Below are 23,187 nucleotides of genomic sequence, written 5' to 3'. Positions count from 1 at the left end.
CCCAGGAAGAATAGTGGAATAGGTTGCCGTTTCCTCCTCCAGGGGATCTTCCTGATCCAGGGATCAAACCCTTGTCTCCTGCATGGGCAGGCAGATTCTTGATCACTGAGCCACCTGGGAAGCCGTTATTGGACAGTAAATGGAATTAAAAACAAAAAAACTTGAATCCCCTTTGGTGCTCCCAGGTATCCACCTGGAGCCATCCATGTAATGATTCCAAATTTGGGACTATATTGTCTACTGTAACACCTTTCAGGGTGAAGTTGTCTTCAGGATAGATAGTTTTTGGTTTCAGCAACCCTTCTAAGCCTATTTGACCTTCGGTTATTGTCTTTATTAATCTAGCAATAGATTAACTTTAGTTTAGCTAAGTGACGTCTGTCTGACTCAGATAAGTTTATGCAAATATTCTTACCAAAAAGAAAAAATAACATTCTGTCTTCCTAGTAGGGTAAAGTTATGGAGTCAACCATATCAAGGCTGTCAAAATCCTCTAAGTGATGTGACTTAAGCCAAGTCTTACAGAAAATTATCTAGCTTGTCTATAAAGAACTTAAAGATACTACATTTTCCTGACATAACCTTTATTAGCATAGCTGACTGTCCTCTGAATATCTGTCATTGAGTCATTTTTTTCCACACCAGATAATGCCATCTCCTTTGTTTTAAACATTATTCTTTAATGTCATGGTTTCTTGGAATTGGTAAGCAGAGCTGTGATTTGCAACCACATCCAGCTGATGGAGACCACACATTCTTCTGGTATACCTTGATGCTTTCTTCCAGGAGGAAGTGGTTGTGTCAAAAGTGATGAATTAAATTTGTGGTACTGTTAACATTATTCAGCTGGACACGTGAAGCTGGCAGCTAAAATTTAGTTCTTTGCAGAGAAAGACAAATACCGTATGATATCACTTATATATGGAATCTAAAAAAAAAAAGGATGCGAATGAACTTATTTACAAAACAAATTCACAGACATAGAAAACAAACTTGTGATTACCAAAGGGGATATGGAGAGGGTCAAATTAGGAGTTTGGGATTAAAATATACACACTACCATATATTAAAAATAACTAGGACCTGCTGTATATCACAGGAAACTCAATATAGCACAGGATACTCAATATCTTGTAATAACTATAATGGAAGAGAGTGTAAATATATATATGTATGTATAAGTGAATCACTTTGCTGTATACCTGAAACAAACACAACATTGTAAATTGACTGTATTTCAATGAAAATTTTTTAAAAATTGAGGTCTTTGGTTCAGGAAGGAATTTGAGGTTAGAGAGAGTATAGTCATCTACAGATATGAGGAAATATATATCTCTTTACAGGTTAGATTTGCTTTATCTTCTTGGGATCGTACACATTAATTATGTGCTGTAACAGTAGCCCATGTCCTGGTTCTAATGTGTACTCATACAAGAACCATTCATTTTATTTTTATTTTTACTATGGGAAAAAAAATAACAACCCTCAGGAGCAGTACAATAAGCCTAATTGTTCTCAAAATTGATAGATTTCTGTGAGTCTGAAAAATATGTTACAGGCTGGGCCATTTTTCTAAGCACAGCTATAAAGTTATATAAATTATAGATTATAATTCAGGATGATTTTTAGCAGTCTGAGTGCTTTTTATCTCTTTACTGGGTCAAATTCAAGACTTAAACTATGCAGTTGTGCATAGATGCCTCTGAAGAAACCCCTCCTGTGTGTGAGACGACAATGGGCTCTGGTCCCACAAAGGACTGCCAGCTGTTTCATTCTTAGGGATTATATTCAAGATGGGATATGTTTCTTCATGGAGAAAGATTTTAAGAGGGAAAAATATTCTATAAATGACCGTGAAAATATTATTACAATGTCCTGAGCCTGTAGTTTAGTCTGTAAACTATCAGTTATATTAGATTTTATAAGCACCAATCATTAGTCATCATCATTGTTGCAGTTAAGTGAATTATTAGACTCATTTCACATTGTTCATTAATAAGTTAAAAAGTGGAATTGAAATTGGGAGTGAACTGCATGTCCAGACAGTGAAAGTGTCTTTGTTCTTTAAGCTTTGCCTTCTGAAATATGTGGCTATTTGATATAAACACTGTCCCATTGAATTTCTGAACCTTTGTTATTTTTCTCCATTCTGGATAAGTGTTCCTCTATACTGACTACATTTGTGGTTGGGTTTACATTTCATGAATTTTTGAGTTAGTGGCATGCATCCTTTACCCTCAAACCACGTTCTGTTCCTCCCCTTAGAGCATGTCGTGTCCTGACTGTTTGCATCACACCCTTCTCCCCTGATGCTCCATTCTGCTTGCTCTGGTGGAGATATTGCACATTACTAAGTTGCATGTTGTCACGGCCTCAGTGCAATTTAGTGTGTGTGATATTTTCACATGAGTGCATGCACACGGGTATGGCTCTTGCTTGTGGGATTACAGCTTTTCAGGGCCGGTGGGGGGTGGTCCTAGTGATCAGTTTGATGGGAGAATGTGTGTACTGTGAGATTTTCATTTGGGAAGTAAACATGCTTCCCACCTCTAGTTTTGCAGAATTGAAAATACCAGGGTTAATAGAAATCGATGTTGATCATTTAGTAAATCAGTATTTCCAGTTTTCACTGGAAATATTAAATTTTAAATATTCATTGGAAATTGTTGTAGATTTAAGATTATAAATATTGTTTCAAATGTATAAGAAAGAGTTTAAAGCTGTAAGAAAATATATTTTCACTTATTTGAAGAGATTTCCTAATGCTGAAATAGAGAGGCAGAATTTCATGCATATTCGGGGAAATTAAATTAATTTGTTTAAAGTAATTTATTAATAATTTAAGCTAGAGTTCTTAAATAATAACCAAGTCAGTAAATAAAATGCCTTTTTCACTTACTTGATTAAAGATCAACCTAATAAGCCTAAACTTTGCTTCAGGTTTCTAAGGGAAATAAATGTCTTTTAAAAACTTCATATTTAGTTTCTCTTTGTGGTGCTTTAAAAATTGCTAAATTCATTTTATTAGTCTTAAAATAGAACTAATGTTGAGATATAAATGTTTGAGATTTGTGCGTGTAATTGAAACAACCTCTTGTTGATTTTTTTAGTTAGTGCTAGAGGAGTAAGTATCCATGATTGGTAGGCATTGTCAAAGACACAAAACCGTGTATTAACTATATAAAAATATTGAATTAATATTTACCACCACCAAGGACTCCACATGGTTTCATGTGATGCCTCTGTCATAGGCTTGTGTGTGTGACTCACTCTTCTTTCCAGTGGGGAGAACATGTCCATGGGAGCAGCCCATCCTGAACCACGTAGCAGAACGCTACATCTGTGTGCACAGCGTGCTTTCCCCTTCTGGAAATCCAGTGTCAACCAAGTTTCTGTCCGATTTACTGTGAAACTGGGTCTCTGGGGTGGCTGGTAAATCAGGAAAGGGAGGGAGTTGTAATGAAGGCAGCTGACTGATCCTTTTCCCAGTTGGGTTTGTTGTTGTTTAGTCCCTAAGTTGTGTCCGACTCTTTTGTGGCCCCATGGGTTTCCTAGGCAAGAATACTGGAGTGGGTAGCAATTCCCTTCTCCAGGGGATCTTCCTGACACTGGGTTTGAATGCACGTCTCCTGCATTGCAGGCAGATTCTTTACATTGCAGGTGGATTCTTTACCATCTGAGCCACCAGGGAAGCCCTCTGGGAATAGATACTATAGTGATTTTCTTCCTACTAGAAAAATGATTTCATTATCTCTTTGACTAGTGTATCTTTGTCCTTAGGTCCCTTATGAGAATACAGCTCATAGCCCCATTTTTTCTAGGCTTACCCCTTGGGATATCTTACCCTTTCCTATGATTAGGATTTTTCTGGCATATCTCAAATTTCTTGTCCCAAGTTTGCTGTTAAGCCTTGTCTCTTTATTTCCAGCTACCTCCAGGGTATTTCCATCATCGTTTTTTGGGCTAAACATGGCCCAACTAAACACATTCCCTTTTCTTCCATGTTCTCTCCTATTCTGGGGTTCTCCATGACTTTGATACACTGCCATTCTTTCTCCCTCAGGTTTAACCCCCATATCTCTCATGTTCCTTTTTTCTTCCTTGTTTTCTATTCAGTTACTCTTCAGATCGTTTATATTTCCTGTAGGCTATGTCCCTTCCTTTCAGTCTTTTTGGTGCCTCTTCCATCTGTGTCCTTATTGTCAGAGGTCATACAGCACCTTTTAAGATACTTTCGAGTGAAAGCTGCTGGTCAATATGACAGGATTGTACAATTAGGGAGCCACTCTGTCACCAAGTCTGTGTCTCAGACCGGTATGAAATGACTGAATCACTAGGTTCCAGAGTTTGACTGTACTGTCACAGTATACCTCTTGGGATGCTTTAGAAAAGCTTGATGTGTCCTTCTCTGTATACAGCATCACCTTTGCTGCTACGGTCTCTGCTTTTTTCAGTTACAGACAGCTTTTCTTTCTCTCCTGAGTGTATGAGCGTGCCTCCCGTGTACCTCACAGATTCCTTGTTTTTGTGACTTTGTGATACCTTGGGATGATTTTAGGTTTGTTGCCTTTGTGCTCTCTGTGAGCAGTTCCTTATTTCTCCTCCTTAACACAGTCCTACCTGAAGTCTTCCAACTGAAAAACAAAAATGAAATACCCAAGATTGCATATTTTCATTCCTATTAATCATTGAATATGTGTGCCTGTATTTACACCTCTTGTATTTTAATCTCTGATTTTACTTTGAAATTAATAAGATTTATTTTCTGTAAATTCTCTCCAAGTGACCTGCATTGTTTGATACCACTTTTAGACGTTTCTTTGTAAGTTGGGTTGCATGGTTTAAGAAATGTGGAAACATTTTGTTAACAAAAGAAGAAAGACTGATGAAGTACCAGTTATATTATCCCTCACTTGCTCTTCCCAAGGGGAGGGCTGGTCACAGCCTGGATGTCTCAGAATTTAATTACCTCCTCAGAAATAAGATAATCACACTTATTTTTCTTTCTCTTTATTTTGGTGGTGAGTAATCTGCTTCAGAAGTGAAAAGTTGATGAGTTATTTCAGTGAATAAGGTATCTTAAGGTTTTTCTGTTATCTTTTCATTAGAGAAATTTAAAGAACAGATTAGTAAATCTATATCAAGGTTTAAATAGAAGATTTGTATATTTTATTGAAATAAAATGAAAATAGCATTCTCAGGCCACTGGAAGAATCGAAGCTATTATCAGATTTTGGAATCTGATAATTGTAGCCAGAAGCCTAGAAATAATTGATTTTTCTGAATCCCAGTATGATACTGTGTTTATTTTGTTTCCACTTTATCTTTGGACATTCTAGAGGGGTGTTTGATGCTTCCCTCAAAATGGCTGGCTTCTATGGATTGTATACCTGGCTGACTCATACTATATTTGGCATCAATATTGTCTTCATACCATCAGGTAACAACTGTATCATAACTTCTGCTGTGCTCTGTTTAAGGAACATTAAACCATTTTACATGTATCGTCATCTTCGTCAAACTTGAAATGCTAAATTTTGATATCTAGTCTAGATTAGCAGCAGAAATGTGATTTGTAATGTTTGTTTATTGCTGTGTCCCCAGTAGCTAGAATAATACCCAGTACATAATAAACACTGCATAAGGAACAAATATTTATTTGTTAATTGAACATACCATTCTGAAAAGGGTTGATTGGGAAGTAAGGTCCTTCAACTAGCAAGGTTATTTGTGGTGGGTTTTTTCATTTTTTTGTTTTTAGATACACTTTATTAGAAAGAAGCAAGGTAAGGAATATATGTTCTCATCTGAGATTTAGAAACTAATCTCTGATTTGGCTTTGGTCTCAGTACAAATATTTGGCCAGTGCTCTACAGTTATAAAAAACCGTTGGAAAACTCAGCAGTGGCCACAGGACTAGAAGAGGTCAGTCTTCGTTCCAATCCCAAAGAAAGGCAATGCCAAAGAATGCTCAAACTACCGCACAATTGCACTCATCTCACACGCTAGTAAAGTAATGCTCAAAATTCTCCAAGCCAGGCTTCAGCAATACGTGAACCGTGAACTTCTAGATGTTCAAGCTGGTTTTAGAAAAGGCAGAGGAACCAGAGATCAAATTGTCAATATCCGCTGGATCATTGAAAAAGCAAGAGAGTTCCAGAAAAACATCTATTTCTGCTTTATTGACTATGCCAAAGCCTTTGACTGTGTGGATCACAATAGACTGTGTAAAATTCTGAAAGAGATGGGAATACCAGACCATCTGACCTGTCTCTTGAGAAACCTGTATGCGGGTCAGGAAGCAACAGTTAGAACTGGACATGGAACAACAGACTGGTTCCAAATAGGAAAAGGAGTACGTCAAGGCTGTATATTGTCACCCTGCTTATTTAACTTATATGCAGAGTACATCATGAGAAACACTGGGCTGGAAGAAACACAAGCTGGAATCAAGATTGCCAGGAGAAATATCAATAACCTCAGATATGCAGATGACACCACCCTTATGGCAGAGAGTGAAGAAGAACTAAAGAGCCTCTTGATGAAGGTGAAGGAGGAGAGTGAAAAAGTTGGCTTAAAGCTCAACGTTCAGAAAACTAAGATCATGGCATCTGGTCCCATCACTTCATGGGAAATAGATGGGGAAACAGTGTCAGACTTTATTTTTTTGGGCTCCAAAATCAGTGCTGATGGTGATTGCAGCCATGAAATTCAAAGACGCTTACTCCTTGGAAGGAAGGTTATGGCCAACCTAGATAGCATATTGAAAAGCAGAGACATTACTTTGCCAACAAAGGTCCGTCTAGTCAAGGCTATAGTTTTTCCAGTGGTCATGTATGGATGTGAGAGTTGGACGGTGAAGAAAGCTGAGCGCCGAAGAATTGATGCTTTTGAACTGTGGTGTTGGAGAAGACTCTTGAGAGTCCCTTGGACTGCAAGGAGATCCAATCAATCCATTCTAAAAGAGATCACTCCTGGGTGTTCATTGGAAGGTCTGATGTTGAAGCTGAAACTCCAATACTTTGGCCACCTCATGTGAAGAGTTGACTCATTGGAAAAGACCCTAATGCTGGGGAGGATTGGGTGTGTGAGAAGAAGGGGACAACAGAGGATGAGATGGTTGGATGACATCACCGACTCAGTGGACATGGGTTTGGGTAGACTCCGGGAGTTGGTGATGGACAGGGAGGCCTGGCGTGCTGCAATTCATGGGGTCGCAAAGAGTCGGACACGACGGAGCAACTGAACTGAACTGAAGTACCGTTATATTACAGGACTGAGCAGTTGTCCTTTGGTATCCCTGAGGGAGTGGTTCTGAGACCCCCTGAAGATTCCACAATCTGTGGGTGCTCAGGTACCTTGGCTTTCTGAACCTGCAGGTTCCACATCTGAGGATACTGAGGCCAACTACATACGTACTAACTAGCCATCGATTGAGAATAACAGCTGTGGGACACTAACATTTGTGACTTAAGAGTAGAGGTACACACACACTTCAGAAGGATTTTCATGATCCAGTTTTACGATCTTGGATTTCGTTTAACAGCAGATTCAGTTAAACAGGGTGTACCGTTGCCCTAAAATTTGAGTATGTATTTGTTTAACTTGTTCTGGTGGAAATTTTTAAACAGTAGGAGCTAGTGTTTAGATTCTGCTATTGGTATTGCTTTGATGATGATGTTAAAGTTGCTTCTTCTTCTTTTTAATCTTATATTAGCCTTAGCAGCAATCCTTGGAGCAGTGCCATTTCTGGGCACATACTGGGCAGCAGTACCTGCAGTTCTTGATCTGTGGCTTACCCAAGGCTTAGGATGCAAAGCCATCTTGCTGTTGGTTTTTCATCTCTTGCCAACCTACTTTGTAGATACTGCCATCTATTCTGATATATCAGGGTAAGTATTGCACTTCTGCAGTTGGTGATGAATCATATCCAGTAATTTCTCTGGCCTTTTTTTATGAAGGTTTATTTTCTTCCTTTTCCTTTTGGGCATGGGTGAAAGGACAGGTGATAGTAATTACTTCAGTGAAATAATCTTTTGTGATCCCACTGATATAATCAAAGTTTGATTTATATGATTAATATCATTTGCAAGGTATGCTATTTTGTTCTTAATAAGTAGTATTTACAATATATGAGACCATGGCTAAAGTAAAATTGTGAATAATCCTCTGGTTTAGTGACATTTAATGTAGGAAAAAAGTACTCCTGTACATACTTCAAAATAAGAACATTTTAAGTACAGTAAGAAGTTAGTAGTTATTTTCAGAACTTCTTTGCTTTTGGATAAACACATTTTTAGATTGTATGAGGATTTTCATGTAAAATGAAATCTCCTAAGTTCATATCTCAGAAACAGTTCTTTCTTTCCTACTTAAGGTACTATAGTATGGTTCTATGATGAATACAAGTTAAATTTAAGGTAGAAGCCAAACTAGAAATATAATAAATATGTCATTTTTGTAGATTTTGATGTCTCTTTTAGCAATTTGCATTTACTAAATCAAGCTGATTTTCATTTAGCCACATATCAAGTAAACATTGCTTGTTAGAATCTAGAATGTGACCAAATAATTGAATTTTATTCAGCTACTCAGATATAGAATATGACCTACTTAAACTATCATCATAGTTAATATATTAAATTTTCTTTAAATAAAACTCATTACAATAAGGGTAGACAAGATCAAAGTTTATAGGAAGAGAACCCTTCGGTTAATTTGAAATTATGAAGAGACTTTGTTTTCATTCTAGTTAAAGTAGAAAATAAATATATAGAACTACTAAGAAGCCCCAAAGTTTTAAAGCAACAAGAAACAAGCACATCCATAAGTGAACTTTAGGGGGACTTTTGTGCCTAAAACATCAATATAAAAGGAGAACTTCACAGTGTGTTTAACTAACATTTAATAGTTGAAATTTAAATAATAACTAGTTACATGATTTATAGTTAAGTATTTTCATTTCTTTAAACTTTGTTGTAAATTGTATATTAAGGTTTTAGCTAGAATTGATGTTACTGTTGTGTTGGGGTGCTATGAACTATATCCATGTAAGATGGCAAATTCAAGTGATAGATGTTGCACGTGTTTTGAACTCACTCCAGTGTTCTTTCCTGGAGAATCCCAGGGACGGTGGAGCCTGGTGGGCTGCCGTCTATGGGGTCGCACAGAGTCGGACACGACTGAAGCGACTTAGCAGCAGCAGCAGCAGCAGCACGTGTTTTGACTGCCCCATCGACCAGCCGTTCCCCTATCTTCTTTCTTTCTTCGGGTCTCCCTAGTCACTGAGACACAACAATATTGAAAAAAGACCGGTTACTAATGCTACAGTGGCCTCTAAGTGTTCAAGTGAAAGGAAGAGTCAGATATTGCTCACCTCAAATCAAAAGCTAGAAATGATTAAATTTCATGAACAAGACATATTGAGAGCTGAGGTAGGCCTCTTAAGCCAAACAATTAGCCAAGTTGTGAATGCAAGGGAAAAGTTCTTGAAGGAAGTGAAAAGTATTCTTCCAGTGAACACATAGATGATAAGAAAACAAAACAGCCTTTTTGTTGATATGGAGAAAGTTTTGATGTTCTAGATGGAAGATCAAACCAGCCACAACATTCCCTTTGACCAGAGCCTGATCTGGAGCAAGGCCCTAACTCTTTTTAGTCCTCTGAAGACTTTGAGAGGTGAGGAAGCTGCAGAAGAAAAGTTTAAAGCTAGCAGAGGTTGGTTCACATGCTTTAAGGAAAGAAGCCATCTCTGGAACACAGAAGTGCAAGGTGAAGTAGCAAGTGTTGATGTAGAAGCTGCAGCAAGTTATGTAGAAGATCTAGTGAAGAAAAATAATTAAAGTTACTACTACATGAAACAGATTTTCAGTGTAGACGAAACAGCTTTCTATTGGGAAAAGATGCCATTTAGGACTTTCAGTGCTTGGCTTCAAAACTTAAAAAGACAAGCTAATTCTATGGCTAGGAGCTAATGTAGCTGATAACTTGAAATTGAAGCCGGTGCTCATTTCAATTCAGTTCAGTTTCTCAGTCATGTCTGACTCCTTGTGACCCCATGGACTGCAGCACACCAGGCTTCCCTGTCCATTTACTGTTCCAGAAATCCTAGGGCCCTTAAGAATTGTGCTAAATCTACTCTGTGTGTGTTTTAGAAATAAAACAACAAAACCGGGATGATGGCAGCACATCCATTTATAACATAGTTTACTGAATATTTTAAGCCTACTCTTGAGACCTACTGTTCAGAAAAAATGAGTTCCTTTTAAAATACTTTGGGACTTCCCTGGTGGTCCAGTTGCTAAGACTTTGTGCTCCCAATGCAGGGGGTCCAGGTTCAATCCCTGATCAGGGAACTAGATCCCACATGCCGCAACTAAGAGTTTGCATGCGACAACTAAAGATCCTGCATGCTGCAACTAAGGTCCAGCACAGCCAAATAAAGGAATGAGTATTTTTTAAAAACACTGTGGCTCATCTGACATCACACCCAGTCACCCACAAGCTCTGATGGAGATATTCAATGAGATTAATGTTTTCATGCCTGTAACACAACATGCATTCTTGCAACCTGTGGTTCAAGGAGTAATTTCAATTTTTAAGCCTTATTATGTAAGAAATGCATTTCATAAGGCTATACCTAGTATAGATACTGATCCTATGATGGATCTGGGTAAAGTCAATTGAAAACCTTCTAGAAAGGATTCACCATTCCAGATGCCATTAAGAACACTTGTATTGCATTGGGAAGAGATCAAAATATCAACATTAACAGAAGTTTGGAAAAAGTCGATTCTAACCCTCATAGATAACTTTAAGAGGTTCAAGACTTCATTGGGGAAAGTAACTGCAGATGTGGTGCAGATAGCAAGAGAACTAGAAGTGGAATCTGAAAATGTAATTGATTTACTGCAATCTCATGATAAGACTTTAATGGATGAGGAGTTGCTAATGGATAAGCAAAGAAGGTGGTTTCTTGCCACTTGGAATCTACTTCTGGTAAAGATGCTGTGAAGATTGTTGAAATGACAACAAAAGATTTAGAGTAGTACATCAACTTGGTTGATAAAGCAGAGGCAGGGTTTGAGAGGATTAACTCCTGTTTTGAAAAAATTTCTGTGGTGACTAAAGTGCTCTCAAACAACATTGCATTCTACAGAGAAATCGCCAGTGAAAAGAAGAGTCAGTGCAGCAAAACTTTGTTGTCTTGTTTTAAGAAATTGTCACAGACTCTCCACACTCTTCCCGCGGCCAGTCATGTTGATCAGTCAGCAGCCATCACCATCGAGACAAGATGCTCCACTAGCAGAGAGATTACAATTCACTGAAGGCTCACATGATAATTAGCATTTTGACCGTCAAGTATTTTCCAAAGAATAGCAAGGAGATATAAGAAAGCCTTCCTTAGCGATCAGTGCAAAGAAATAGAGGAAAACAACAGATTGGGAAAGATTAGAGATCTCTTCAAGAAAATTAGAGATACCAAAGGAACATTTCATGCAAAGATAAGCTCAATAAAGGACAGAAATGGTATGGACCTAACAGAAGCAGAAGATATTAAGAAGAGGTGGCAAGAATACACAGAAGAACTGTACAAAAAAGATCTTCATGACCCAGATAATCACGATGGTGTGATCACTCACCTAGAGCCAGACATCCTGGAATGTGAAGTCAAGTGGGCCTTAGATAGCATCACTACGAACAAAGCTAGTGGAAGTGATGGAATTCCCGTTGAGCTATTTCAAATCCTGAAAGATGATGCTGTGAAAGTGCTGCACTCGATATGCCAGCAAATTTGGAAAACATAGCAGTGGCCACAGGCCTGGAAGAGGTCAGTTTTCGTTCCGATCCCAAAGAAAGGCAATGCCAAAGAATGCTGAAACTACCGCACAGTTGCACTCATCTCGAGAAGGCAGTGGCACCCCACTCCAGTACTCTTGCCTGGAAAATCCCACGAATGGAGGAGCCTGGTAGGCTACAGTCCATGGGGTCGCTAAGAGTCGGACACGACTGAACGACTTCACTGTCACTTTTCCCTTTCATGCACTGGAGAAGGAGGTGGCAACCCGCTCCAGTATTTTTGCCTGGAGAATCCCAGGGACGGCGGAGCCTGGTGGGCTGCCATCTATGGGGTCGCACAGAGTCGGACACGACTGAAGCGACTTAGCAGCACATGCTAGTAAAGTAATGCTCAAAATTCTCCAAGCCAGGCTTCAGCAATACGTGAACCGTGAACTTCCAGATGTTCAAGCTGGTTTTAGAAAAGGCAGAGGAACCAGAGATCAAATTGTCAATATCCGCTGGATCATCGAAAAAGCAAGAGAGTTCCAGAAAAACATCTATTTCTGCTTTATTGACTATGCCAAAGCCTTTGACTGTGTGGATCACAATAGACTGTGTAAAATTCTGAAAGAGATGGGAATACCAGACCATCTGACCTGTCTCTTGAGAAACCTGTATGCAGGTCAGGAAGCAACAGTTAGAACTGGACATGGAACAACAGACTGGTTCCAAATAGGAAGAGGAGTACGTCAAGGCTGTATATTGTCACCCTGCTTATTTAACTTATACGCAGAGTACATCATGAGAAACGCTGGGCTGGAGGAAGCACAAGCTGGAATCAAGATTGCCAGGAGAAATATCAATAACCTAAGATATGCAGATGACACCACCCTTATGGCAGAAAGTGAAGAAGAACTAACGAGCCTCTTGATGAAAGTGAAGGAGGAGAGTGGAAAAGTTGGCTTAAAGCTCAACGTTCAGAAAACTAAGATCATGGCATCTGGTCCCATCACTTCATGGGAAATAGATGGGGAGACAGTGGAAACAGTGTCAGACTTTATTTTTTTTGGGCTCCAAATCACTGCTGATGGTGATTGCAGACATGAAATTAAAAGATGCTTACTCCTTGGAAGGAAGGTTATGGCCAACCTAGATAGCATATTGAAAAGCAGAGACATTACTTTGCCAACAAAAGTCCGTCTAGTCAAGGCTATGGTTTTTCCAGTGGTCATGTATGGATGTGAGAGTTGGACGGTGAAGAAAGCTGAGTGCCGAAGAATTGATGCTTTTGAACTGTGGTGTTAGAGAAGACTCTTGAGAGTCCCTTGGACTGCAAGGAGATCCAATCAATCCATCCTAAAGGAGATCAATCCTGGGTGTTCATTTGAAGGACTGATGTTGAAGCTGAAACTCCAATAATTTGGCCATCTCATGCCAAGAGTTGACTCATTGGAAAAGACCCTAATGCTGGGTAGGATTGGGGGCAGGAGGAGAAGGGGACAACAGAGGATGAGATGGTTGGATGGCATCACCGACTCAATGGACATGGGTTTGGGTAGACTCCGGGAGTTGGTGATGGACAGAGAGGCCTGGCGTGCTGCAATTCATGGGGTCGCAAAGAGTCGGACATGACTGAGCAACTGAACTGAACTGATTTTTAAATTAAGGTACCTTACATTTTTTTAGACATAATGTTATTGCACACTTAAAAAGACTACAGTTCAGTGTCAACATAATTTTTATATACTCTGGGGAAGCAGAAATTTCTTGTGACTCACTTTATTGCCATATTTGGCTTTATTGTAGTGGTCTGGAAGCCGAACCTGCAATATCTCTGAGGTCTGCCTGTGTGTTATTTCATTCCAGTTATGTAAATGATACTGTGATAAGCTGGAGGACAGTTATGACTCTCCTATGAAATAAACATCTTGGGCTTTCTAACAGATGTTTTTCTCATGAGGCCTTTTATCACTCCCTGTGTTAAAATCTGTATTTTAGGAGGTTGCTAGAAGCCTAACTTATGAATAACAGGCATGCCACTTTATTGTTATCATTTTTTAATAAAAAGCATAATTAGTTGAATTACATGCTTAATTTTGCCCACTTAATTATTCTAGATAAAGGTAAACTTAACAGGTAGCTTGTATAAACCATTCGTAAGCTAACATTAACCCACCTCGGACAGCCACGTAATGGTACCTGTTAACACTGCTGACTTTACTCCTCAGTTGCCGGACCTACAAAAAGGTAAAGGTCACACATTTAGGCAGGAAAAGTTTTGCATCTTTATACTTTTACAATTAATATTCAGATATCCATATTGAAGTGATCTAAAGAAAGCTGATAACGCAGTTCAGAAGTCAGGTGTATTAGGGAATGAACAGTGTGTCAGAGAATGTATTTCCGACTTACTCCAGGGTTTATGTTTTGTTAAAAGTTGTGCGTAATCTGTGTGCTCTTCATTCCAGAGGTGGCCATCCTTACTTGACGGGCTTGGCAGTGGCTGGTGGCGCGTACTATCTGGGCCTGGAAGGAGCGATCATTGGGCCCATACTTCTCTGCATACTCGTAGTTGCTTCCAATATCTACAGTGCCATGCTAGTGAGTCCCACGAACTCAGTGCCCACACCCAACCAGACACCATGGCCTGCTCAGACTCAGCGGTGAGTTCCAGCTGAGTGATCATAAACTGTGTATGAAATTGAGCTCACTGGTCCCTGTGTTTTCACCTGAGTGCAGTCTGTTAAGATACAGAATATCCTTTTGCCTGCTATAGAGCTGTCACCTTGCGGATTCCCCTCTCCCCTGTGTTGAAATCGTATTTCCCAAAATTGTTTTCTTTCTTGATTTCTTTCTGCTTTTTGTTGGAGCACATCTTCCTGTAGATTTTTGGGAAAGAATGCATGGGAGGTAAATTTAGGGGATGATACATGTCTGTAAAGGCTTCTTCTAAAGTCATTCTTACTCAGTAGCTTGCCTGGGTAGAGGATTCTGTTTAAAAATTTTTCCCTGTGTAACTTGATTTCTTCATTGTTTTCTAACTTTCATGGTTGTTGAAATTCTGAGGCCACTCTGATTCCTGATTCTTTGTAATTCAAATGTTTGAAAACCTATAGGGTCTTCTTTTTTTGTTGTTGTTTTTTAATCTATTTTTGTTGTTGTGTTTGAATTGGCACTTTTATCAAGTGTCTCTGTGTTCTTTAAAACTGGAAATTTATGTTCTGCCATTCTGAAATTTTTCTTCAATTATTTTATTAATGATTTCCGTCTCTCCCTTTCAGAAACTTATTTTTATTTTGATATTGACCCTTCTACACTGGTCTTGTCATTTTAAAATCTTTTCTCTGATATTCTTCTGTTTCTGTCTTTTTGGCTCCCATTTTCTGGATTATTTCTCCAATTTTATCTTCTATCATCTCCATAGAGGTTTCCATTTGAGCTATCATATTTTTGGGCAGTCTGGTTTATTGAGATAGTATTTGTGTAAGTAAAATTTGCCTTTTTTAGCATATAGGCCTGTGTTAGTTTTCTATGATATGTAGCAAATTTTCACTAACTTAGTGGCATAAAGCAACACATTTGTATGAAAGTCATGAGTCAGAGTAGAGGTACAATTCAGCTGGGTCTTCTGCTTAGGATCTTCCAAGGCTACAGTCAAGGCATGAGCTCAGGCAAGGGTTTCATCTGCAGATTGGGATCCTCTTCCAGACTTGCCTGTTGTTGACAAAATTCCTTTGTTTGCAGTTGTAGCCACAAGTTGAGGCTCCTAGAGGCTGCCTCTTTCCATAGGCATTTTATAACACAATGCTTGCTTCCTCCAGGCCTTCGAGAGTATTTTTCTGACTTGTGTCACTGATGGCCAAGACTCTTTTGCAAAGGGCTCACCTGATTAGACCTGGCCCACAGAACATATTGTCATTTTGATTAAAGTCAGTTGCTTAGGGACCTTAATTACATCTGTAATATCCCCTAACCTTCACCATATTAACACAATATAATAACAGTATTAGGGGCTTCCCTGGTGGTTCAGTGAAAAGGAACCTGCCCACCAATGCAGCATATGCAGTTTTCATCCCTGGGTCGGGAAGATCCCCTGGAGAAGGAGATGACAACCCACTCCAATATTCTTCCCCTGGGAAATCCCATGGACAGAAGGAGCCTGGCAAGCTACAGTTCATGGCGCCACAAGAGTTGGACACGACTTAGCGACTTAAACAACAGCAATAACAATAATCACAGTATCAGGTATCCGATACTTTTGACTGTTGGCTTATGTTAAGAGTGAACCACTCAGGATTTGTGGGTTGGTTATTATGTGAGTAACCATAATATAATCTGCCAGGACCATTGGTCTTATGCAGTCTCTGATGTCAGTGCTTTTTGGTTTCCCTGTGGGGCTGCTAAATTCCTCAGTGAAAGATCTTTTAATCTCCTGCTCAGAGGTTGATGGCTTGGCTGCCAGCATTCTGGGAGCCAAGACAGGGAAAGGGACTGGACAGCATTTGAAATGTAAATCCTCACTCAGTCTCCTACTGTCAGTATGTACCCCTGCCCTTATCCCTGCCTGTTGTCCCCCAGTCCAGAGACTTGTTTGTTTTACCTTCTCTAAGGGAGGAAAAGACTCGAATTTCTGCCAGTAATAGGGAGCGTTTGCCTGGCTGGGTGACAATATTGGACCCACGAGGTTTTACTGCATTTTAGGCACACTTTAAAGCAGCCCTTCTGTGTTTAGTCCCACCTTCGACCCCATTTCCAAAGTTACTTGATATCACCAATTCCTGAACCTTATAACTCCTGGCTTAGGATTCAGTTTGTTAGGTCATGCTGCAAGTTTGTTTCTTTTAACCTCTTATGTTCTCTTTTTTAAGGTATGTTTATGCCTTCTAATTTTTTTTTTTAGTATATATATAGTGATTTATTTATTTGGCTTGCATCAGGTCTTAGTTGTAGCATAGTGGCTCTCTAGTTGTGGCAGGGGGGCTTAGACATGCGGGCTAAGTTGCCCCAAAGCATGTGGAATTTTAGTTCCCGTCCCTCTGTATTGCAGGGTGGATGGTGGATTCTTGACCACAGGACTACCAGGGAACTCCCTCTAACAGGGTTTTGAAAAGGCCTGAAGGAATCATGTGTCCAACACAGCACTTCCTGGTGGAAAGTCTAAATGACCTCTTAAATAGTAACAACCAGCCACCACTGACATTTATTGGGACTCAGTGTGCCAAGTTCTGTGATAAAACTTTACCTGCATTGTCTTATTTTACTTAATCTGTCCAGTGTTTCCATGTGAGGTTAGGAACAGTTGTTTTCCGTATCTTGTAGAGGAAGTCAAGGCTTAGAGAGGTTATCCTGCCTGTAGTCACATAGAAATAAGCAGGTGAGGTAGTATGTTTTCAACCAGAGATCTTTCTTTTCCTTAACCATCCCCCCAGCCCTGCTCAAGAAAAGACATTCTGCTCTGTTTCCCTTCTCAGTAGATGGTACCCCTCACTTACATGTGCCTGTGTGTGGTCATCCTTACAGCCTCCTATCTTCTCAAGTCACCATCTTTACCCAGTCCTACCTGTTTCGTCTCAAATCCACCCTTTCCTCTTTTTCTCCAGTGCCACCCACCCTGGGCCCAGCCACAGGGTTTCTCACCTGGACTATCGTGGCATATCAGTCTCCCAGCCAGCTTCTCAGCAGCCACTCTTGCTGCCTTCCAGTCTCTTGGCACTGAGCAGATGTGTCCTTTTTAAAGGGGAGGCATATCTGGTTGTGACGCTCTTCTATCAGAACTGGCCTCCCACTGTTCTTACCAGGAAGATCAAAATCCTTCCAAGACCCTGCGTGGTCTGCCTGTGCCTGCCTCATGCATCTGTAACATCTTCCCCTTGTCAGAGCTGCAGCCACGCTGGCTTTCTGCCAGGGCCTCAGATGCACCAGCTCCATTCAAACCCTAGGCCTTCAGACATGCTGCTTTCTGTGTCTGGACAGACTCTGCCCCTCCCCTATCTTTCCTTGCCTAATTAACTCCTAATCATTCTTCAGCCTGCAACTCAAATGTCAGTTCATCAGAGCTTTCCCTCCTCTCAAAATTAGGTTATGTCCTGCATTTAATGCTCTTAAGGATAGCACCTCCTACCTTTCCTTTTTTTACAGCTTTCATTTATACTCTTGATTATTTATCTTTTCCCTTTTTACTGTGGTTGCTGCTACTGCCGGGCTGTGCCTGTTTCAGTTACTGAGGTATTCACCATAACCGACAGGCTTCGACAGGGCCCTCTTCCTAGTTCAAGGAATGATTTGGGCTATGAGGGAATAGTGTCTACAGGGTCATGAGCTATGGAAGGGTTCAGCTTGTCTTAGAACTCTCATGCTGTAACATGAGAATGTCTTCGTTCCATTAGACCTTCTAATTGTAGATGCAGGCACTGGTGGCTGAGAACATCCATCTGCATGACTATTTCTGTGTATTGTTTCTAGGTCCTGTGTAGGGCTTCTCACTGTTGACAGTGGGGAACACACTATTTCATGGCAGTAAATGTCGACACAGCACAGCTTTGGGCTCCCTGCTGTTCTGGCCTCAATTCAATAATCAGAACCTATGGCTTCCCCTGTTCTCTGTTAACACTGGGACTGTCTGGGAAGTGTGGGGAAAGACATAACACCCCTGCAATCACAATTTTTCAAGTCTCAATACTTGTTTGATTTTTGGATAGAATAATCAGACTTGATTTGATGTACTTATTTCATTGCTACAAAAACCCGAGCAGCAATCTTTGAGCATTAAAGCTCAGAAAAACCTGTAAGAAGGAAGTCAGGGCATATCCCAGGAACTCCTCTGGGGATGCTGTTCGCTGTATTTAAGTTTTCCTCTGCCCTCTTCCACACCTTGATGTGACCAGAGGTGACAGCTAGAACGTGGTCTTTTAAGGAACTCAGCTTTATCTTTTGGGGGACAGAGTTATTAGTAAACTCATTGCTGTTTTTAGAAGCATTATCTTAACCTGACTGTGATTATCTTCCATAATTTAATACCCAAAGTTCAATCAAAGGTCATTATCTTTTTATGAAAGAAATTACAAATGATTCCCAAATTAAGAAGGTTTAACTTATGATTTTTCAACTTAGTGGTGGTGTGAAAGCAATACACATTCAGTGGAAACTGTACTCAGATTTTTAATGTTGATCTTTTTCTGGGCTAGTGATATGCAGTACAACTCTCTGTTGTGATGCTGGGCAGCGGTGCTGCAGCTCTCAGTCAGCCACCTGATCACAAGGGGATACAACTGATAGGCCTGCAAGCACGCAGCCCCCAGACAACTGTTCAGTTTTTCACTTTCAGTACAGTGGTCAGTAAATTACTTGAGATATTCAACACTTTTATTATAAAACAGGCTTTGTGTTAGATGATTTTGCCCAACTGTCGGGTTTCCCTGATGGTTCAGTGGTAAAGAATCCATCTGCCAATGCAGGAGATGCAGGTTCAATCCCTGGGTGGGGAAGATTCCCTGGAGGAAGAAATGGCAACCCTTTCCAGTATTCTTGCCTGGTTAATCCCATTGACAGAGGAGCCTGATGGACCTCAGTTCCTGGGGTTGCAAAAGAGTCAGACATGACTTAGTGACTAAGCAACAACAACAGTCCAATGTAAGTATTATAAGCATGTTTAAGGTAGGTTAGGCTAAGCTGTGATGTTTTGTAGGTTAAGTGTATGAAATACTTTTTTGACTTAAAATATTTTCAATGTACAGTGCGTTTCTTGGGACATGTGTATGTGCGTGAGTTGCTCAGTCATGTCTGACTCTTTGCAACCCCATGGACTGCAATCTGCCAGGCTCTTCTGTCCATGGCATTCTCCAGGTAAGAATACTGGAGTGGTTGCCATTATCTTCTCCAGGGCATCTTCCTGATCCAGGGATCAAACCCAGGTCTCCTGCATTGCAGGCAGATTCTTTACCGTCTGAACCACAAGGGAAGCTGTCTTAAGGATATTATTAAGTATGAAGCCAGGTATAATGCCATCATAAGACAAGGAAGATCAGTATTTGGCAATTAAGCTAAGGTTTAACATCTCCTACTTTTTAATAGAGCAAGAAGTTATTTTTGTTTGTGTAAAATAATATATGAAAATGTTCTCATAAAAAACCATGACTCCTCCAAACCTTTACCTAAACCTTGAGGACTTAATTTGGAGTATGCTCCCTATCATTCCAGTTTAGGATAAATGCTCAATGAAAATTTGATGAGTTAATAGATTAGTGAAACCAAGAGCAGATCAGATTAAAAGATCTTTTCAAAAAAAAAAAAAAAAAGATCTTTTCACTATAAGGCTAATAAAAGAGGATGGGCCATAGTAAACTCCAGCCTTAGAACTTTACTCCAAATTTTTGGAAGAAGCAGAAAGTACAAAAGTGATGACATGTGCCCTGTCACAAGGTGTGCTGATGGGGGTTTAGGAAATACATGTTCAGCTATCCTGAGCCTGCTAAAGTAAGTTACATTAGTCAGTGCAGGCTTTTCATTTGTAAACATCCACAGTTTACTCTCTGGGAAGCTGGGAGTCAACAACTCTTGAATTGTTAAATCAGAAAAGACTTAAGCATTCACATAAATGGACTTTTTGAAAAATCTCCTTGAAAACGTCAGGGGAAGCAGATCCCAAAATATTTTCAAGGAGCCAAGAAGATTGCAAGTGAGAAATCACGCCACACAATCCCCATTGCAATGAAAGGAACTGTAAAATGTTCACAGCAATCTTCTATCCCCCTAGTCACCTGAGGCCCTGTTCCACCTTTCTTATTCTTGATAAATTCTACCACTGTGGTTCAAAGGAATGTAACAATCCTTATGGTTTGGGAGATGGTTTAGGTAGGACATTTACTATTTTTAGAAATAATACTGTCAAAGAAATACCTTGGCAGTCCAGTCATTAGGACTCGGTGCTTTCACTGCTGAGGGCCCAAGTTCACTCCCTAGCTGGGGAACTAAGATCCCACAAGCCGTGCGGCGCAGCTGAAAAAAAAACACTGTCAATGCAATTTTTATTCCTTTGTTTCTTCCTAATCTAGAGGGTTACAGTTTTATGAGCCCTGTGGACTAGTTAGTGCTGTGCCTTTTGATGAGACCAGGAAGGAATTAAATCTCTATCTCTGGGTTATGGAGTTTGTTTTCCGGGAGGTAATTGAGGTTCAGTTCAGATCAGTGTTACTTCTGTAGGGTTTTACACACACACACACACACACACACACACACACACACACACAATCACCACCACACACACACACACACACACACACACACACACACACACACACACACACACACACACACACACACACACACACACACACACACACACACACACACACAATCACCACTCCAAACACCTAGAGAAAACATACTGTTGGGATGGAAAACACTCTGTAGCTGTTTTCTTAGCTTGCTTCATTGTGTTTTCTTTCTTCTGAGTCCTTCTGGAGGCTTTCTTGGCCTGGAGGCAGAACTGAATAGCAGGTATGAATTTCAGGGTTACAGCTAAGCTTACTTGTCAACAGAAAGCAGTACCAGGCCAGCCACAGTTTTAATCTTATTTCATGCATCTTTGCCCTGAGGCAGCCGTTTTCATTCATAATTTAGGGGAATTGAATTAGAGATTGAAGCTTGCAGGTATCTTAGAAATTTGAAAAGATATGAAAGAATGAATTTTAAAACTTTTTGGTGTTGGAAAATGCTTTCTAATACTGATCAGTTTTTGGTTATTGGTTTTAAAGATATTCCAGGGCGTCCCAGAATTGAGTGCTACCTGAATTTCATATAATCTGGGGCAACTTGTAGCCAGCTTTACCTGTACACAAATGTAGGTGAGACTGTGAAAAAGAGATATATAAATAAGCTGGTAGGTAGCTATCTAGAGCAATGGTTGTGGGGGAGGAGGGTGAGACTTTGCTCCCCTCAGGGGACATTTGGCAACATATAGAGACATGTTCATCATGACAGCTGTAGAGGGTAGGAGCGGGGATGCTGCTAAACCTCTCACAGTGCACAGAGTGGTCAGCAGTGCAGCTATTGGGAAACCTTGATTAGATAGATACAGAGATAGATGGATATTAATACATATAGAAGGGCTTCCCTGGTGACTCAGCGGTAAAGAACCTGCCTGCCAATGCAAGAGACGCGGGTTCGATCCCTGGGTCGGGAAGATCCCCTGGAGAAGGAAATGGCAACCCACTCCAGTGTTCTTGCCTGGGAAATCCCACGGACAGAGGAGCCTGGCAAGTTAATAGTTCATGGGGTCGCAAAAGAGTCGGAAGCAACTAAAAGACAACAACAATACATAAAACGTGTGTGTATAAATCTTAGTTTGGGGGAATTTTTCTCACTATAAAAATGTTTAAGGGGATAAATTCATTCCAGTTCTTTGACCTGTTGGCATATATTCAACATGGTGAGTTCAGTCATGTCATATATAATCCCTTTCAGAGACACAGGAACCATAGCCAGGAAGCTTACCCCTTCCTCTAAGCTGTTCCTTTGGATGTAGAGCTGTGCTAGTTAGAGATGTGCTTGAGATATAAGAGGCTTCCGGCACCATCCAGTGAAAGAGCCTTCAGATAGCTGAGCAAATGTAATCTTTTTTTTCTGTATCATTTGACCTGTGCCCCACTTGACATTTAAGTACTTCCTGCTGCTGCTGCTGCTAAGTCGCTTCAGTCGTGTCCGACTCTCTGCGACCCCACAGACAGCAGCCCACCAGGCTCCGCTGTCCCTGGGATTCTCCAGGCAAGAATACTGGAGTGGGATGCCATCTCCTTCTCCAGTGCATGAAAGGGAAAAGTGAAGGTGAAGTTGCTCAGTTGTGTCCAACTCTTAGCAACCCCATGGACTGTAGCCTACCAGGCTCCTCCATCCATGGTATTTTCCAGGCAAGAGTACTGGAGTGGGGTGCCATTGCCTTGTCCGAAGTACTTCCTACGTGATGCTAAAGGGTTAACCTTTATTTTACCTCTGCCTGCCTGTCTAACCCTCCTAATCGGTGATATGGTTGTAAAGGAGCAAAGCAATCTCTCTCTAAAAGGATGGTAATAAACTTGTGCTTCATATCTGTATCATTTAAGATAGTTTTGCCTGTATTATAACCAAAAAAAAAAAAAAAAACTAAAAAAAATCCCACCATCAGTAGAACTTTAACAACTAGAAGTTTATTTCTCTCTTGGCTGTAAGAAGTGCAAAGGTAGGCAGACCAGGGCTTAATGTGTCTGTTCCACAAACATCCATGCCAAGGTTGACCCCCACCTTGATGTTCTGTCAGCCTTGGTGTGAGGGGTTTTCGTCTAAGATGAGTGCTTGTTCATTGATAAACTCTGACCTGGCCATTTGGCTGCTAACAAAGATGCAGACCTGGCTGGATAAATTATGTAGCAAAGG

General features: G+C 40.3%; 1 protein-coding gene across 6 annotated transcripts in view; it reads left to right on the top strand.

Moving 5' to 3' along the window:
• The window catches only part of TMEM245 (transmembrane protein 245), a 91,740-nt gene that overhangs the window by 53,439 nt on the left and 15,114 nt on the right, over positions 1-23,187 (top strand). For 4 of the 6 annotated variants that reach the window (XR_014064271.1, XM_081525964.1, XM_081525974.1 and 1 more), the window contains 3 exons: positions 5,340-5,440; positions 7,718-7,892; positions 14,250-14,444. Coding sequence is in view for 3 of the 6 variants with exons in the window: in XM_081525964.1 (XP_081382090.1) it covers positions 5,340-5,440; positions 7,718-7,892; positions 14,250-14,444 (471 nt within the window). In the remaining 3 variants the exon portion in view is untranslated. Of the gene's footprint in view, positions 1-5,339; positions 5,502-7,686; positions 7,893-14,249; positions 14,445-23,187 lie in introns of those variants that run through there. The other 2 variants (XR_014064275.1, XR_014064276.1) reach the window with 2 other exon arrangements.

Source organism: Giraffa tippelskirchi, chromosome 1, assembly GCF_054371585.1.
Source record: "Giraffa tippelskirchi isolate mGirTip1 chromosome 1, T2T-mGirTip1v1.2.pri, whole genome shotgun sequence".
In the NCBI taxonomy this organism is placed as follows: domain Eukaryota; kingdom Metazoa; phylum Chordata; class Mammalia; order Artiodactyla; family Giraffidae; genus Giraffa; species Giraffa tippelskirchi.
Note: the sequence above shows the minus strand (reverse complement) of the source record. Positions and strands in the feature narration are given on the sequence as shown.